Genomic DNA, 19786 nt, shown 5'->3' on the forward strand with positions numbered 1-19786 from the left:
CTATATAATCCAATGGGGACGTGTGGAACGCTCGGACACCAATCAGGGTAGCGTGGAGATAGGCTGAGGAGGGAAGAGCAGGCTGAGAATTAAACTGGTTTCTTAAATATAAAAAAAATCCTCATCATTCAGGTAAGGTTATTTAAAAAAAATAGTTTAAACGCTATCCTATAATTTGCATTCTTTTGCTTCAAAGCTGTTATGTATTTACTCTCAATGCAAACTCTAGCAAGATGCATCAGTGCAAATATAACAAATTGCAAAGCATTCGAAAAGGTGAATTAAAATAATTTTGAAATGAAACGAAACAGTCAACTGTGGGTTGTACATTTATACTCCTCGTTCCCTACCTCTAAAATAATTCACTCGGATGCAATTTGGCTCCGACCGTTCTCCTGAGCATTGACTGACTGAAAGCAGGATTGAAGGAATTTTATTAGAGTTCAAGGATTGTCTCTATCTTGATGAAAGTTTCCTAGGGAGTAGAATGCTTTTAATATTGAAAGCTTCATTCAAATTTAAATTTTGTGCATCTAAGATAGAGAATCCAGCATGCTTGAAAAGGATCAAGAACGGTATTTGTGCTAATCCATTGGTTTTAATCTGTGACATCTGGATCTTAACACGTAGATAGCTGCTGTGCTTGAATTGTCCTCAAATTTACATAGAATACAACGGGAAAGGGTCACGAAGGACGAGGAATTTACGTAATCGGAAGGTTATTTGAGAATCCAATAGTGTCTTCAGCCGTACGGAAGAATTCTGAAATAATCAAGAGATTATTGTTCACTAATCCACAACGTCGGAAGGGCAAAAGTATTAAAAGCTCAATGTCAAAAATCCATTTTTTTTTCAAATAAATAAAATCACGAAATCGTAAATGATTTTCGGTGACCGAGACCTAGAAATGAAAGAAAAGTGTCTGAAAGATGCTAGAGACTTTGCTGTTATCGTCCAGAAGTTTACTAACATCATTTGTTTCAAGTACTGTTAAAAAAAAATTCGGTTAACTTGTTCTCGAATTAATGGTTTATAAAGCAGCTTTCTTGCTGAATGGCGTGTTTTTTAATATTCGCAAATGGGACTCCATTATATTTGAAGTTCTGGGACCAAAACTATTCAGTCTCGTTATTGGAAGTCCGTCTTTTAAAATGCGATTTCTAAAACTCTTGTTTGTGTTCGCAGTAAAGTGGTTACCATGCCATTCAGCAATAGTCACAACCTTCTGAAGATGAAATATTCCGCGAAAGAAGAATTTCCGGATTTGAGCCAACATAACAACCACATGGCTAAAGTCCTGACCCTGGAGATGTATAGCAAGCTGAGAGATAAGCAAACCCCTAGCGGATTTACCCTTGACGATGTCATTCAGACTGGGATTGACAACCCAGGTAAACCCGTACTGTGAGCCATCTGCTTTCCTCCGTACAGAAGCGCTGCTTTACAAAAAACATTAAGAAATTAATTGGGAAATGTATACAAACCCCGATCTTATATTGGGTGTGTTTAAAGCCTGCCCTGACGACCCATTACATAATTGATTTGGATCATTAATTTAAAATGGAAACATTATTAAAAGTTTGCTTCTGATTTTTAGCCTCTCTGCTGTTGAGCATTATTGAATTGGATTATACCTGCGCGGCAGCGACCTTCTGTAAAGAGATAGTAAGATGGTATCCGGGATATGATCCGTCTTATTTATGTTTGTTTTCATTTCAATGTAGTTGTGAATTTCCCCTGCACCTCTAAATGACCGCGTTCAAGATGAAGAGATTATACCCAGAAGAATGCTCTGATCTGAGCAAACGCAACAACCACATGGCCAAAATGCTGTACATTGAAACTCAAGTCCAATCCCATTTACTCTCGATGGTGTACAGAGATTGATTACCCCGGCAAAACTTTTCAATCGGCTGAATGAGTGGCCAGTTCCTTCGCTCATCGAGTTCCACTCGATTGTTTTAGTGGCCCGGGTGATTATTTTTGGCGGATGCTGCGTGACCTGCTGTGCTTTTCCAGCACCACTCTAGTCTTGACTGATTTTTATTTTCTTGTCTGCTTATAAATTCGCTATTGTCAAGGAACGTAAGACCAATCCTTGTATATCATTGCACGACAGTCTCGATGGTTTCTATATCACTGTCTATACCTCATTTGAAGTAAGCAAGTATTTTGGTAGACTTGATGGTCAGTATTGCAATCCAGTTCTAAGATTGGAAAAAGTTGTCGTTCTCAATCAGAAAAGCTAAAAGCAACATATTTCTGATGCTACAGAGTACTTTTAAAATTCATTAAAGTGTTTTTTTTTCTGTACAGGCCACCCATTTATTATGACAGTAGGTTGTGTTGCTGGTGATGAAGAATCATATGTGGTTTTTAAGGATCTTTTTGATCCAGTCATTCGGGATCGTCACGGTGGCTACAAACCGACTGATAAGCATAAAACTGATCTTAACCATGAGAATCTCAAGGTGAGGGATCTCTTCCTAATTGAATTTTTAAAAATTCACTTGTGGGATGTGGGTGTCGTTGGCTGGCCAGCATTTATTGTTCATCCCTAGTTGCCCTTTAAGGTTGTGGTGAACTGCCACCTTGAATCTCCTGCGGGTTGAGCAAGTAATACAATGGATTGTTTTTGACATTTTAAGAGTAAATAGATGTAAAATTGCTACTATACACTTTCTGACCTGGAAGGATTTTAACTGGCATTGCATAGATACTTCTACTAGGCTAAATGTTTGTCAGAGCATTTGCTAACATTATTTTAATGTTGTGCAACTTTGTGAAGAATCTATTGATTTCAGTTTTGATGCTATATTTTTAACATTGAGAATCGCTGCCTGGAGGAATTCTTGTAACTTGCTATGATGCCTTTAATGGGACTAGAGCTGAAAATGTGTTGCTGGTTAAAGCACAGCAGGTTAGGCAGCATCCAAGGAACAGGAAATTCGACGTTTCGGGCCAGAGCCCTTCATCAGGAATACTTGGATGCTGCCTAACCTGCTGTGCTTTAACCAGCAACACATTTTCAGCTCTGATCTTCAGCATCTGCAGACCTTACTTTTTACTTTAATGGGACTAGCAAGGCTTGACTTGTGATCTCCCTATGCTAGTTTTAACAAATTATAGTATTACTGAGAGGCATTTTTATTGAATCTTTTTATTATGCTCATCAGGACATAGAGTCATAGAGATGTACAGTATGGAAACAGACCCTTCGTTCCAACCCCATGTGAAAGAATACCAATGTAAAAGTGGTCATTGCAAAAAAAAATTATTTTAAAGGAAAACTTTCTTTATCTCTACCATTGTTTAATTTCCATGTAAAACATTAAATTGCCCTCTTGAATTCATTTGGTCACTTTTTCAGCATTTTCTATAGTCCAGTGAGACCATTAGAGTATTCTGTGGATGATTAGTAGAACTGCTGCCATGGAGAATGTATATACACTGCCTGTTTCAACTTTGTGAAATAGCTTACACCCATTCTTGGAGTATTGCTTTGACTAATTTAAAAAAAAACTTGGCAGTTAACTGTCAGTCATCTAACTGGTGCATTCTCAACAGCAATGCCTTTGCTAACTTCTTAACCAGCCAGCATGTTCTTCCCATTCAATATAAAATGTTTTCCTTTCTCTTTTGACATTTTCATTTAATACACTTTAGTAGTACAAGTTACAAAGATTTTGATTAAAATGTCCAACAATACTACAGTTCAACACTAGCTGTGATTAGCTAGTATTAAATGGAACTAAAAAAATACTTGTCTTGATATCAAACCATACATGACCACCGACCATACCAGAAATGTTCATTTATAGCAAACTAGGTACGCTTGACATCCTGTAGTGTAGAAATAAAACAGCCAGTTTGCACATGGCAAGATTTTGCCAATGGCAGCATGACTATGATCAGTGTTTTTTTTAACCCACTCAAGTACAAGGGACAATTCTCTCTCCTTTCACAAGAGGGTCCAGGGGTCTTTGTTTCAATGTGACAACAGAAAGGCTTAGAAAGTTGAATGTCTTTTCTGAAAGAGGGCAGCTCTAACAATGCAGCATTCCCTCTGCTGCACTGGTGTCAGCCTGTTTCTACCGAAGGAGAATGCAAAGAAGTGTTCATGCATAAAATGAGATATACATCAATGCATTGTAGGACAATAATCAAATTGGGATTGTTGTTTTTTGCAAACTTTATATTCAAGACAAACCTTTTTTCTACTCCTATTGCTTTGTATGGAAATTAAACTTTGATTTTATTTGGTCATTTTCAGCACTTTTTTAATATTTAACTGAGATTGTAGACAGTATCCAGTTAAAGGTATTTATGTATTGCACCTTTTCTTCTGAACACCTTGAGCAATTTAGTTTTTAAACTTGATCCACTAACTTGGAGTTATTTATTGAATGAACTGACATTGCAAGTGAGTTTGCATTCTGTCATACTGCTGTTTTTAGGAATACTTAAGCCCATTTGGCTACTTGCCAATTTTGATGCTAAATGTGAAATTGTATTGCTTTTCTACATGATTCAATATAACTGCTGCCAAATAAGGTTGTAAGTTGGAAAGTGAGCAAAAAGCCTAGCCAAGCTGGCATTGCATTCCCTTTTTGGTGGATTGTAATTAAGTCTGGTTAATATTATGAGGTCACTTGCATCTATTATTCCATTTTTAATAGATTAATAACCCACAAAGGAAGAAATAAATATGAATGTGTTTGTTTTAAGGGTGGTGATGACCTAGATTCCAATTATGTGCTGAGCAGTCGAGTCCGCACAGGTCGCAGTATATGTGGCTTCTGCCTTCCCCCTCATTGCAGTAGAGGGGAGCGTCGTGCTATTGAGAAACTCTCAGAGGAAGGTAAAGTCAAATGAATGATGTCACTGAATTGCTTAATTTTATCTTTAATATTTAATCTGAACCATCAAAGGCATTGGAAAATGTTATACTTCACAAATATAATCTAAAACCAGCATTGAGCTCAATTATTTGATAGTACAGTCATAATTAAATTTACTCTGGTTTTTAAGTTATCTTTATTGTCTTTCAATATTAATTTGCCCCTACCCTGGTGTTTCTCTAGTGTTTTCAAGTTCCAATGCTGGTGTGGTTTTTTTTTTTCAAAAATTCTACATTTACCTTCTGCCCAAAAGTTAAAGCTCCTACTAGTTGAATTCAGTCAGAACATGAGTCTTGCATGAAAAGGGAACTGGAATAATCTCACCTTTTCAGTATACTTCCTTAAACACTTTTTTTTTTCAAGCTAAGAGCAGCTTCTGGCAAATCTAATGCTCCACTTAACTGTAAATACTACATCTGAAACTGTAACCCACATACTTATCCATTTATGGAAGAGAATGACTGTGTACTCTGTGCTTGTGACCTCTTGTTTCAAACAATGTGGATTTCAAACACACTAATTCTTGGAATGAAACAGCCAATGTATATGAATGTAATGTTAACTGTGTGCCTTAAAACCAAAAAAGGAGAATATTCCTCTATGTAAAAAAGAAAGTAATTCTTTCTTATAAAGAAAGATGTTTAAATGACAACTACTTCAATTGCTTGAAAACCCAGTAAAATTTGAGCTGTCATCAGATAATTATTTCCTCCTATCTGGTACAAGTGAGTAATGTAAAGGTCATGGGGCTGAAGTACAAATCTAGCATGAATGGGTGAATAACAAGTTCTGGGTGCTGCTGACACTCCCTGAAAGCAATAATGTAACTGACTTATTGCCAAAGCTCTAGGAATCATGTGTTTCAGTTTATAGCCTACAAAGTTTAAATGAAATCTGAAAAGCCCTGAATATTTACTTTACACTATAATCCCACGACATAGCTCAGAAAATGAAAAAAGGAATGTTTTATCAGTCTTCTGCAATTTCTTAAAATTGCTTTTGTTTTTGATGGAATTATTTTATGACTTGCATAATTGCAGGAATCTCTTTTTGGCTTCAACTTTAACTGAATTGTTCAAAATAGAACTGATGAATTGAGGAAAAATTACATTGTACCCTTTTATATCCAGGTGAGGTAACATTTTGTTACAAATGAAGGTTAGCAAGCTGGTATCCTCAGTTTGTTTCCAGTTTTTCAAATCGGCTGCTCGTATGCTAAAGAGGGATGTGGATTCCTTCTAGTTCTCAACACCCAGCATTGAAACCATTTCTTTCAGCAAGAGTGACAGTAATTTTAGTTAAGTGGCAGGTTTGCAATTTTGTTTAAAAATGGAAACATACAGCCTGAACTGTTTACACTAACCTTCGCGTACTATCCTGGAATGGCTTGTAATTCGGCTGGGGTACACACATACAGCACACATCAGGCTGTAGATAACCTGTGGGTGGGAACTACACCTACCTGAAACTCCATCATCAACACAGAAATTTAGGATAAAGTGGGGCTTCCTAGCATTGCTTTCTTTCGACTCTGGCCATCGCAGAACCTGGCAAAGCTTGGGAAACTATGCTTATGAATATTGGGCATGGCTCCTTTTGTCAGGTGATATAAATGTGGCTCACCTTGGGGGTCATCTCCATAACAACATCTGGAGAGGAAGTGTGACTTTATCTCCATTAATTTTAAGCAAGTTAGTGAAACAACTGAGTTGATTGAAAGATTCTTCAATTGTCAAAAATTCAGATCAGTGATTTTCAAACTTTTTTTTTCTGTAGTTGCTAGATTCTTTTTTGACAAATTTTGGTTAAGGACAATCCAGCAATTTTCTACAAATACATTTAAGGGCAAAAGAGTAGAGAGAAAATAGCGCCCCTTGAAGATAATCAAGACCATCCACGTGGAACTACTAGAGATGGATGTGATACTAAATGAGTATTTTGTCAATACTTACTGTGAATAAGGAAGCTAGAGAACTTGGAGAAATTTTATAGTGATATCTTAAGTATCCTTATTACAGATGAGGAGATGCTTGTCGTCTTAGTGCATAAAGATGGATAAATCCCCAGGACACAATCCCAGAATGTTTTGGGAAGCAAGTGAAGAGATTGCTGGCCACCTTGCTGAGATATTTGTTATCAATAGCCATGGGCGAGATGTTGAAAGACTGGAGGCTGATGGATGTTGTCTATTTCTGGACTTCAGCAAGGCCTTCAAGTTCTGCATGGTAGACTAGTCACCCAAGTTAGATCACATAGAATCCAGTGAGAGCTAGTCATTTGGACAAAATTGTCTTGATGGTAGGAGACAGAGGGTGGTGGTAGAGAGCTGGTTGGATTGGAGGCCTATGATCAGTAATTTTGATCCTTGTGGCAATGTTGGGACAACTGCTTTTTTTTTCTATGAATATAGGAGGAATGGTTAGTAAGTTTGTGGATGACCCCAAATTGGTGATGTAGTGGACAGTGAAGAAGGTTATTTTAGCAGAATGGGACCTTTATCAGATGTGCTATTGTGCCGAGAAGTGGCAGATGGAGTTTAATTTGGATAAATGTGAGGTGTTGCATTTTTGATGAGTCAAATCAAGGCAGGATTAATGATCGGGCCCTGGGAAGTGACACCAAACAGACGACGGGGTGCAGGTTCATAGTTCCTTGAAAGTGGAGTTGCAGGTTGACACAGTAATGAAAAAAAAGCATTTGGTATACTGCCTTTATAGGTCAGTGCATTGAGTATAGAAGTTGGGAAATCATATTGTGACTGTACAGTCTTTGGATAGGCCACTTTTGGAATTCTGCATTCAATTCTAGTCTCCCTGCTGTAGGAAAGATGCTGTTAAACTTGAAAGGCCAGGGCTTGATGATTTGAGCAAAAGGAGAGACTGAATAGGTTGAGTCTATTTCCCCTGGAGCATCAGAGGCTGATGGGTGACTTTGGAGGCTTAGAAAATAAAGAGCTATGGATAGGGTGAATAGCCAAGGTATCCTCCTTTTTCCCCCACACCTGCACCCCAACCTGCCATCATAGGGGAGTCCAGAACTAGAGAGCATAGGTTTAAGGTGAGAGGAGAAAAAAAATTTAAACTGATTTGTTGGCAACTTTTTCTCAGAGGCTGGTACGTGTATAGAATGAGCTGCCAGAAGGATTGGTGGAGGCTACTGCACTTACAGCATTTTAAAAGACATCTGGGTGGGTATATGAATAGGAAGGGTTTAGGGGGCCAAATGTTTGTAAATGGGACTAGATTGATTTTAGGGTATTTAGTCAGCATGATGATTTGGACTAAAGGGCCTGTTTCTGTGCTGTACAACTAATTGGAAGTACTCCGACACCCCTCTAAATTAAATATTATAAATGTGTAAACCCCCTTGGATACAATGCCTTCACTTTTAAGGAAAAAGGGCAACTACATTACATTGGCGTGAAGAAAATGCTCACTTTTCATTGCAGAGTCACTTTATCCACAGCAAGATCCTGAGAGGACTGAGCCTAGGAACAGCAGATCAGTAAAAGTGTAAGGGGACAGTAGTGAATAACTGGGAAGTATACTATAGTGAGCATGGAGAATAAAGCAAGCCTCTGCTGGCTTGCTTATCCTCAAACATGGCATCCTATACAATCATCCATCTGTGTGTTGATCCTCTATTGTAGAATTCATGAAAGGTCTGTGCAGGAGTCCCCAAGGAGACCAAAGATTAAGAACCATGGGCCTGGATACATTAGATTTCACTTTTGTGACAGTAAAGCAACCTTTCTGGTGCTCTGCAGTCTCTGGAGGCATCCCTGCTGTTGACTCTCATCAGGTTTTTCCTGAAACATCTCTCATGACTCAAGACCAATTCTGCCCAAATTAATGAACTTTAGGGGAAACCTGCTTGCCCAAGCTTTCAAAATTTGCATCATTTGGTCCCTGTAATCTGGTTTGTTTGTTTGTTTTAATTGACAGCTGCACATGTTTTCATTTGATTAAAATGTAGCCTCTCTAAGCCCAATATTTAGTCTTAATAAGAGTTAATGGCAGTCATTTAATCTATTATTTGCCATGTCTTAAATAACCTTGATATTTTGCTTAATTTTCCTTTTCTCATTTGAGGTTTTGACTTAACAATCAAGCCAAACTGTTAAATTTGGAAATTCTCTTGTCTATTATTCATAATAATAATAATAATAATATTATTATTCACCTAGCTTTGGGAAGTCTGGATGGTGAGTTTACTGGAAAATACTATGCCCTGAAGAACATGACTGACCAAGAGCAGCAGAATCTAATTGACGACCACTTCCTGTTTGACAAGCCTGTGTCTCCACTGCTATTGGCTTCTGGGATGGCACGTGATTGGCCTGATGGCAGAGGCATCTGGTCAGTTCTTAGTGGGAGTCGAGAACTAATGAAATGCTTGCTTATTTGAAACTATTTCAACTCTTTTGAATGCTGGTTGCTGAAGCACTGTATTAATAGTTAATGAACTGAATGCAGGGTGGGTTTATCAATTTCCAAAGTAAAGTTAGCCTAAAGTGTATTTTTTTATTAACCAGCAGCTAGTAGTTTATCTGTCTCTGCTAGCAAATAACTGTGCAGTTAGAAAGTTATACAAGCCATTTTGAAGTATAGGAAAAAGTGAGGTCTGCAGATGCTGGAGATCAGAGCTGAAAATGTGTTGCTGGTTAAAGCGCAGCAGGTCAGGCAGCATCCAAGGAGCAGGAAATTCGACGTTTCGGGCATAAGCCCTTCATCAGGGCTTATTCCTGATAAAGGGCTTATGCCCGAAACGTCGAATTTCCTGCTCCTTTGATGCTGCCTGACCTGCTGCGCTTTAACCAGCAACACATTTTCATATGAAGTGGAGGACAGTTTGGGAAAAAGTTCAGCTTTCTGCAAGGATGGTATGGAAGGGATTGCTGTTTGGACTTTCATTTTAGAAGCTTATTTTACAATTGGCTTGCATGTACAGGCACTGTATGGCCATTACTCATTGTTAGATTTATTATGCAGAAGTCAGTGTTTCCACAATGTAGCCTGTTTCCTCCTTTTGGTCACAAGCATGGTTTAATTCATTTCCGTAGTTTAGTTGAAAAGAACTTTATATTGGTAATTAAACCAATATAAGTTCCTAAATAATAACCTTGCAAGTGTTTATGGTGGATTGTGTAAAAGTGAGTGTAGGCATTTTACAAATTTTGAATACTAGCAGGTGCTACTGTTTGTCTTCCGCACCCCCCCCCCCCCCCCAAAACCGATGTTGCAAACACAAGTGCAAACTGTCTTCACGCAAGGCAACATATATGCTCTCAGAGGGTGGTGACTTTGAATTCATTACAGAATATATTGGTTTGATTCTTAAAACAAATATATAACTTCTGCTAGCAATAGATTGGACAAACAAAACTTCTGCCTGATAAGACACCAGGACTTGAGATCCAAACCAGCACATAAAGAAAAGTAAGGATGGAAGTTCTGCAAGTTTAGATTAGATTACTTAGTGTGGAAACAGGCCCTCCGGCCCAACAAGTCCACACCGAAGCGCAACCCACCCATACCCCTACATTGACCCCTTGCCTAACACTACGGGCAATTTAGCATGGCCAATTCACCTGACCCGCACATCTTTGGACTGTGGGAGGAAACCGGAGCACCCGGAAGAAACCCACGCAGACACTGGGAGAACGTGCAAACTTCACAGTCAGTCGCCTGAGGCGGGAAGTGAACCTGAATCTCTGGCGCTGTGAGGCAGCAGTGCTAACCACTGTGCCACCGTGCCGCCCACAAGTGTTGGCTGTAATCTTCCAACATTGCCTGGATATGAGCAGGTGCTAGAAGACCAGAGAAGTGCACTGAGGGAGTAAATATAAAGCCACAATTTAAGGCCAGTTCCTTTTGCTTGCAAAAGCAAGGAAATTATGACAAATGTGTTTTTAAAAGAAAACACTGGTTTGGTCTCACTGGAATATTTGTATACCTTTAGGTATACACAAGTTGTGGGATGTGAGCATGGCTGATGAGATCAGCATTTATTGTCCATCAATATCCCTTCAAGAGTATCCAAAGCAACTGCATTGTGGTTCTGAGTCATGTGTAGCTAGGCAAGACTAGATAATGACGCAGATTTTCTTCCCTCTAAGATTTTTGAGAACCAGATGGGTTTTTACAGCAATTAAGTAGTTTTGTGGTCACTGTTGTGAGGTAGCTTTCATTCCCTGTGTTTTGTTTTAAATGTGACAATTAAATCTCTTCCAACTATCCTGGTGCAGTTTGAATCCATGTCCCCAGGCATTACTCAGGGATTCCAGATTATTTGTCCAGTGACATCACTCATCACTACCTGAAGGACACAAATGTGTTGGAGAGGGAACTGGAAATATTTGAGAGATTCTGGGATGAGCAATATCAGTTGCACAATTAAATTGGAGAAGCTGTGGCTGCTTTCATTAGATGAGCATGCTGAAAGGCAACTTGAATTGCAGTATTCAAAATTATGGAGGTTGGTCAGTAGATGGACAGAATGATTGATTCAATTGGTTGAAGGGTTGAAAACTAGTCAGTTTTTAACCTGATTATGAGTTTTTGCTTTTGTCTTTAAGCTGCAAGTGGCTAGGATCTGAAATACACTATGGAGATGGTGGGTAGAAATTTTAATTGTGGCTTTCTAGAGGAAATTGGACAATTGTGAAGTGAAATTAGCAGGGCTACAGGAAAAGGACAGATAAATGGGACTAGCCCGGAGCTCACGTGACTGTGATGAGTCAAATGTAATTATTCTAATTGAGTTTTTGTCGAAAGCACAATATTTAGTTGTCTGTATACACTAGCACTGACTTTAATAAATTGGTTACGAATTAATCAGTAATTTCAATCATTTTTCTTTCTTTTAGGCACAATGACAATAAGACTTTCTTAGTTTGGGTAAATGAAGAAGATCATCTTCGAGTCATTTCCATGCAGAAAGGTGGAAATATGAAAGAAGTCTTCACCCGTTTCTGTACAGGGCTAACAAAGGTACAAATCTGTACCATTGGTTGGTAAAAGCCAAAAGCCTGTGGTGGTTTCTTTTTATTTTTGAATACTTTTTTGTCTTTTCAAAATTCTAGATTGAAAATGTCTTCAAAAACAATGGTCGTGCATTTATGTGGAATGAGCACCTTGGCTACATCCTGACATGCCCCTCTAACCTGGGAACAGGTCTCCGTGCTGGTGTCCATGTGAAGCTTCCTAATCTCAGCAAACATGATAAATTTGGTGAAATTCTGAAAAAGCTGCGACTGCAGAAACGTGGTACAGGTAGGTTGATCTTGCCTAGAAAGTACATTGTTGCAAAGCCCTGAATATTTATACAGTACATTCTAGCAGTCAAGTGCTAGACAGATAATCCAAAGTGAACTGACCAAATGTAAAGAATTTGGAACAATAGAATTTATTCTTCAAACAAGTAACTCTTACAATCAATCATATTGGTAGAAGTTTTGCTCTAGAATTTCTTGTGGCCAAGAAACTCCAGTAAAGCTGTAAACTCCTTTACATTCTCCAACAGTTGTGAAGGAGACTGTGTGGCAACAAATTCTATGATTCTGACTCTACCATGCTAGTGTTATTTGCAATATTTACTGGTTCACTGTCTGTGTCTCTGACCTGTGGAGTTTCTCCAATTTGTTGTTCATCAGTACTTCCTGGTTTCCGGGCAAGCATTCATTTTATTTCTAGTCTGCTGTTCCAGCTATATTTAAGCCACTATGATGAGATAGGGTAGCTATACTGAGGGCGAACTGCTGTCAATGTGCACATTTGTCAATCAGCCACAATCAACATTTACATGCATAATACATAAAATTAGGAAATAAAATCTAATCAGATTAGAGCATTGACATGCTGAAGTAATGCTTTCAGTGCTGAAACTACCACTCTAGGGGATTTCTGTAGTGCATGTCAAGACTGCTGGTGGTTTGCATGCTGTACAAAACCCCAGTGACATAAGGACACAGCTTGTGTCCTTATTTTTGCACATTAAAAATAATGAGGTTGTTGGAGATGCTAGAATATAGCCAGCCCCTTTTTAAAAAATGGTTAGGCTGTCCACGAAATTTTCAGTTCAATACCAGTAATCCTTAATCTCCATTTAATGACATTCTGATATGTTGCCTATGTCTGACACTAGTCACTACAACATTTCTTTTTGGTGACCTTCCTCTATTTTTATCTAAGCAATGTTCAGTGGTTATATGTTGGATTTTGGAAGGCTGCTAACAGTCTATGAAAAATATACAGTCCTAGATGAACTTGAAAGTTTATCAAGTAACTCTCTCTGAAAGCCATGAGAGGTGCACCATCTTGGATGGGCATCAACAGTGTAGTGGTATAAGGATGAAAGATGCCTTCAAGAAGACAACCAACTTTTGAGTCATGGTCCACTGTCACTTGTCCAGAGCAGTATCCTTACCATCTTAGGAAGCAACTTGCTCTACAGTTAAGATCCTGCAAGCCTTTTTGAACAATGTTAGCCACAACTTTGTTATCATGCAAGATCAGATTTGAACCTAGATGCCATGGATTCAAGATCTGCTCCAGGACCTAATAGCCAAGGAACATTTGTATTCATGATATCATCAAACCAGTTGAACATCAACCTGCAAATCTTTTCAATGCATCCTAATTGCAGGCAGTAGGAGCAGGAGATTCCGGGTCAGCCATGCAATAGGAATGCAGCTGTGATGTTGGCTATAAATGCAAAGTTATGTTGGAATTCATAAATGTGCTGATGGAGTTGGCCACTGCTCCCAGACTGGAACAGACTGGTTCCAAACTTTTTAAGTCCTGTGCCAAGTTTGTTCTGGATTCCTCCTTGCTCCGTGACATTGTCCAGATTCCATTTGGCAGGCTTCTTGAGACCTCAAGTACTTCGTGCAAAATCCATCAGCCTTCTGCTGTAGCTTGCTCTTCACTTTGCCCTCCAGCTGTGCTGCAGATTAATAATTTTGTTTTCTGGAATATTGGCATCTGTGATCTCATTTCCTGCCCTCTGGCTGGAAGCTCATGTAGATGTTCAAGTACATCCTGTGTCTCTGACATGTTTTAAACAGTGACCAATATCTGTGCCTGAAATCAAGTCCAGTGCCACCTATTTTTAATCTTGAGACAACAAGATGTGGAGGACTGGATGGTGGAATAAACTTCTACATTAGTTTGTGAGACTTAAAAAAAATTAGGTATGAAGATGCCATCTTCAATGTTAGCATCCAATCTTACTGGAAGCTGCCTCCTGGTGCTCTTCTGAAAAGGCCACTTGTGCAGAAGCCACTTGTGCAACATACTGGCAGTCATATACACGTGTGTCATGCATCTGGTCTTTGACACAAAATTAATAATGAATCATACTGGCTATCCTTGACCATCCATTCATTTCTAAATTCTTAATTTTATAGCCAAATATGGATTCTCAATTTATTGGTAACTGAATCTGCAACATGTATTTGGCAAAATGGTGAAAACAATTATTTTTCAAGATGCTGCAATTGTTGCAGAACACTTTGAGACTGTCAAAGCATGAACTGAGCACTCTTATAAATTGTTGGTCTGCATAATTACAGGTATTGATCCTTCAAGACAAACCAGAGAACCATTCAGATAAAGTGGGTATAACAGTCACTCACTCCTAGAATTCAGATTGCCACATGATTATTTAAGAATTGAGGTGTCTCCACCTCTTTTATGGAAGCTGGTTAAGATAAGTGAGGAGAATTCAGAAATTTTTTTAAAATGGCAGGTCCAGAATGGAGTTCTGTATCCATCTTTAAAGTACATTTAAAAACAGCTGAACTTTACAAGGTAAGACAGAGTGCATGAGGGTTAGGTTGCTGTTTTTCCTGTTATGTTCTCCATGGTTGTCCTGACTAAAGGTTTTGGAACCAAGTCTGTCCAGGCACATGAGACTAGCCCTTCCTTTGGAGGAAGTCTGATTTGCAAGCTACCAGGCATTCTGTGCCAGCATCTGCAGTCAGCACTGTCAGCTGAGAGCAGTGGTCACTGCTCTGACCATGTGTTACCCATTACTTGGGATTGAGAGCTGGGTTCAAGAGGCCAGACAGAGGGTTAAGCTCATTAATGGGGCAAAAGTCCCCTTCTAGAAGGAGAGTGCCTCTGGGGAACTGAAAGAATATACACTCTGTTCACCTGCTGGGCCACTACATGGCAGTGGTATTTCTTGACAGGCAAAATGTAGGTGATGGGATGAATCCTGTGTGATCATCTGTGAGGCATTTTAAGGGCTTTAATAGGCCCTTGAGTAGACAAACTACCCAATACTTTTCTGATGTCAGAAAAGATCGCAGATGCTAGAAAAGCTAGCTACTGAATTTTATGCATATGCCTTTCCCACTTCTGGTGGGAGAGGACGAAGTCCAGCCCTACAATGCAGCTTAGGTTTACTGCTTTCAAAAGCATTTTAATGTCTTTAAACAATTGCCTAGCTTGCTAGCAAACAGATGGGGGTGGGGGATCTACAATTTAAATGCTCAAGGAAAAGAACAAATACATGAAGAATCAAAGCTCATACCTTTGAGATGGGATTGACACTAGTTCAGAACAGAGCCAATTTTACAAAGAAAGGCTATTACTTTCTGCATTGGTGTTGGAAACTACTTGTATGTTGGTTGTTTGTGTCATCCTTTTGAGAGAGATCAGGTTTATCTATTGGGCCAAATTTGGATTCTGTGAATAAACTTAAGCCAGTCTTTGGATTATCACTTGATTTGACATGCTTCCCTCCCCTGCAGATCTAGTTGCTATTTTTATTTTGTAATTTTAAAGCACTGTCACAAGATTAAAGCATGATTCACTTCAGACTACATTAGGATATTGGAAAAATACTGAAGTAAAAGTTTTTAGTCATTTCATTTCCTTTCTACATTCTATTTTTCCATGATACAGCTTAGCTTGTTTATTTTATGGATCAGTTTCAAAAAAACTGTTGAAAGGTTTTTGTGAATGTGTTGCTTGTGCAATTTGTTATCTTTTTAAAAGGAATCTTGGTGTAATTTTAAATTTTTTTTTATTGCAATTGTTAATTAAATCCCACTTTTTGTTGCCTGCCTGTCTGTCTTTTAGGATGTGAATATTCCAATGTATTTTAATGATTTACTTGAAAGGGAAACTGCTTTGTCTTTTCGGGTCACTTGGATTTTAGTATTTCATTACAACTCTAACTTAGTGGTATTTATTGCTTTCTCATTGCTAGGTGGTGTTGATACTGCTGCAGTTGGTGGTATTTTTGACATTTCCAATGCTGATCGTTTGGGTTTCTCTGAGGTCGAATTGGTTCAGATGGTAGTCGATGGTGTGAAGCTGCTCATTGAAATGGAGAAACTCCTTGAAAAGCGTCAGGCTATCGATGATCTTATCCCAGCTCAGAAGTAAAGTCACTTTATCGCACAACTTCTAAACTATTCAATGGATATATTGTATAATATTATGAAAACCTCAAGATGCCAGTCTGGATTGGGAAAGTGTTGTCTTTAGGAAAATATCTTCCATAAATGTAGTAGTCTTCAAATTATAATCACTGCATTGTTATTCTGATGAATTAAAATGAATAAATATACTTTGGTCCTCACAAATGAGTGCACAGTAATTTTCTTAGAATCTTGCTTAAGCCTTTCTGTGGGCCAGCTATTGTAGCTTGCATTTTTTTAAACTGCTTTGGTGGTTTCAGTATCTCACTCCTAAGTTGTTTCCTGCTTAAATTCTATTTATACCAGGTCTATTCAAACAGTAACACACAAATGAGCCTTTGAATTTTGTAATTGGAGTAATTTTTAATGTTGGGATTAGATTTCTTCTGCATCATATTGAATTTGACACAAACAGGTTTTTGTTAAAATGATCAATGGCTGTGTTATGCTCCACATACCTTCTGCCATCCTACCTCCACTAAAACAATCCGTCCAACTTTCTACACCTTTTTTTTTCTGCCTTGTGGCTGTCTAGCATAAACCCATTTTATGCTATTTACCTCAGCTACTCCTTGTGAAAGAATGTTACACTAGTTAGAATTTGAAACTGACATTCACCTTCCCTTAATGGATATGGTTACTATTCAGTTTTGTTTTGAATTCCCTAATTTCTGGAAGCACTTTCTTTTTTTTTCCCATGTCTACCTCACTAGTCTTTATTTAAGAACCTCTTGTTACTTTTCTGTCATCTTTTTGGTCTGTAAAGTTGACCAAGCAGCCATTTTTTTTAACGTAAAGGCTGTACAAATTTAAAAAGCAACTGCTGTCAGTTTTTTTTCTTTTGGCAATTCTGAGCCATCTAATCTTTTGTGAAACTTTTAGTAGTCTAAACATAGGTATAGTGGCATCTGAAGGTGGATTAAAGAACTCCTAAAGGAAGGACATTAAACTTGAGGGTGCAGAAAAGACTTGCAAGGATGTTACGGCTTTTTTCTCTGGAGCATTAGAGACTTAGAGTTGACATTAGAGGTTTATAAAACCATGAGGGGCATGAATAGAATGGATAGGCTGTCTTTTCTTTCCCTTTCTTTTTTCCCCCCAGGGTGAAGGAATCCAAAACTAGAGGACATAGGTAAGGTGAGAGGGGAAAAATTTTTAAAAAGGATCTGACGGGTAATATTTTTCACGCAGAGTATGGTGCATGTGTGAAACAACCTGCCAGGGGAAGTGATGGTACAATTACAACACTTCAAAGGAATCTGGATGGGCATATGAATAGGGAGGGTAAAGAGGATATGAGCAAAGTGCTGGCAAATGGAACGAAGTCAGATTGGGATGTTTGGTTAGCGTGGATGAGTTGGGGTGAAGGGCTGTTTCTTTGCTGAATGACTATGAATGTAGGAACTTGGGGGTGGGCAACTAAAAATGTTCATAATTTGTCAAGGTTTATTAAACTTTATATATACTCTTTCTCTCAAACCATTTCAAGATGAATGGGTTTTGTCAATACCACATGGTATCCTGTGAGTTGGTCACTTTCTTAATTGGTTATCTCTCTGTAGATGCATTCTTGCTAGCTATAGCACAATACTGCACTTCATGATGATCAGGCTGTCTGCTTCAAGCACTAAGGCAATTGTCAACTCATTCATTACTGTGCTCTGAATATAGATGGGTGAAGTACTGAGTTAAACAAATTTGAATAACTCTGCATCTTCCTTAGGTAAACTTGAAAAGTTTCCTCTGTTGCAGTGATGTAAAACTTTACACTATTTACACATACTATTTCTAGTGTGGTTTTTAAGCCAATTCTTCTCCTATCATCAATACTGTTTCAAAAAATATAGATCCAGGAAATCTTGCTACAGCTGCGTTTCAGTAGGACCTTACCATTACATTCACCTCCCACTTAAGATTGATTTTGTTTTTTTTTTATTTTCACATTTGAGCAGTTTGCAGTATCAAAAAGACTTGTATTGAATATAAATAAAACCTCTTACAAATTTTATAACTTCTCTAAACTCCAAGTTTTGTGGTTAGTCGCTTTAATACATTGTATTTTGAAGTATTGTTTAAAGGTCTGGTATTAATAACTGCTTTTCATTACTTCAAATCTTTCTTTGTCTATTTTGAATATGACATGATAACTCATGCTTGCAATATCTTTAAATACTTCATTCAAATTTTGTCTGAGGATATGATGATTGAACATGCTGCAGTAATTGGAACATAAACGGAATTTTACTTTCTCTGACTTGGAAAGGGAAGAATCAAAATATGGTAAATTTTATCATGTCTTATCAAATGGACAAACATTTCTGCTCACATTAATTATCTTTATCTAAAACCTTGATCAGCTTTCAAATCCTGCATGTGGCTTGTCCTAAAGCAGCTAAGAATACGTTGCTTCCAGATTTGTCTCGCAAAAAGCGTGAAAATAAATCTGGAAATTTCAACAAATTGCTTATTTTTGCACACGTGCTGCTGTAGTCATTGTAAATAACAACAGACTAAAGTACCTTTAGATTATGGCTGTGGCCAAAATTGGAAGCATGTTGCTCTAGTGTTATTTAATTTGTTCTTCTCTCTATGCTGTTGTGCATCATTCATTAGCCTACAGTTCTTCTGCCAATTGTATTGTCTATTCACTTTATGCACTCGTGGAATGTGGGCATTATGGACACTGCCAATATAAATTGACTTCTAACTGAATGGCTTACTGTGCCATTTCAGAGGGCTATTGAGTCAACCAGATCTCAATGGGCTTGAAGTTGGTCAGATGAGGTAAGGACAGCAAATTTCCTCAAAGGAAACCAGTGAAATTGAATTTTGTGACTATTCAGTAGTTTCGTCAGCATAGTTGCTAATAACTTTTGTTTCAGATTTTTCTTGAGTTTAAATTTTCTAGCTGCTATAGAATTTGAAGTCCAGTAACGTCAACTGGTATGCCCACATTACTGCTGTAAAATTTGGATTTAAATGTTTACCTCCAACTAAGGTCATAATGGAATAGAACAGAAAAGTGGAATTAACGTAGAAGCTTAACTGTAATGTTACTGAATAATGAAGTGGGTTTGCGGGCCTTTATGATCTGCTCCTCCACATTCTGAAATATGGTGGTTGATACTGGTGACCAGCTGCAGCTGGTTAACTGTGGTACTTCATTCAACACTTTTTAAAACAATGAGTGCTGGGTCAAAAATACAATTGATTAAATGCACTAACAGGTAATAATTGCTGAAGAAATTCGGCAGGTCTGGCAGCATCTGTGAAGAGAGAAACAGTGTGAACATTGAGTTTGATATGATTTCTTCTCATATCCAGTTTTAACTAAGACAGGAAGTATGGTTAGTAAATTTGCAGATTACACCAATTTTGGTACAGTATACAGTGAAGAAAGTATCTCCAAGTACAATGGGATATTGATCAGATGGACTGAGAAATGGCAGAT

At 38.1% G+C, this 19786-nt stretch overlaps 1 protein-coding gene across 1 annotated transcript; it reads left to right on the forward strand.

Annotated features, from left to right (window-relative positions):
- The first annotated feature begins 21 nt into the window (after positions 1–21).
- On the forward strand, positions 22–16500 carry ckba (creatine kinase, brain a). Its single transcript, XM_060829233.1, has 8 exons — positions 22–132; positions 1186–1391; positions 2317–2471; positions 4729–4861; positions 9088–9259; positions 11770–11893; positions 11986–12175; positions 16122–16500. The coding sequence occupies exons 2-8, from the start codon at positions 1199–1201 to the stop codon at positions 16298–16300; spliced, it is 1146 nt and encodes a 381-aa protein (XP_060685216.1). The 5' UTR covers positions 22–132; positions 1186–1198; the 3' UTR covers positions 16301–16500.
- Positions 16501–19786: the final 3286 nt, after the last annotated feature.

Source organism: Hemiscyllium ocellatum, chromosome 8 (assembly GCF_020745735.1).
Source record: "Hemiscyllium ocellatum isolate sHemOce1 chromosome 8, sHemOce1.pat.X.cur, whole genome shotgun sequence".
Lineage (NCBI taxonomy): Eukaryota > Metazoa > Chordata > Chondrichthyes > Orectolobiformes > Hemiscylliidae > Hemiscyllium > Hemiscyllium ocellatum.

What these genes read in the sequence shown, in the direction of transcription:
- ckba (XM_060829233.1), top strand. Translation starts at nt 1,199, where the DNA reads ATGCCATTCAGCAATAGTCACAACCTTCTGAAGATGAAATATTCCGCG. An exon ending in TTAACCATGAGAATCTCAAG is followed by an intron (nt 2,472 to 4,728) that starts GTGAGGGATCTC and finishes GTTTGTTTTAAG; the next exon opens with GGTGGTGATGACCTAGATTC. An exon ending in ACTGCAGAAACGTGGTACAG is followed by an intron (nt 12,176 to 16,121) that starts GTAGGTTGATCT and finishes TCTCATTGCTAG; the next exon opens with GTGGTGTTGATACTGCTGCA.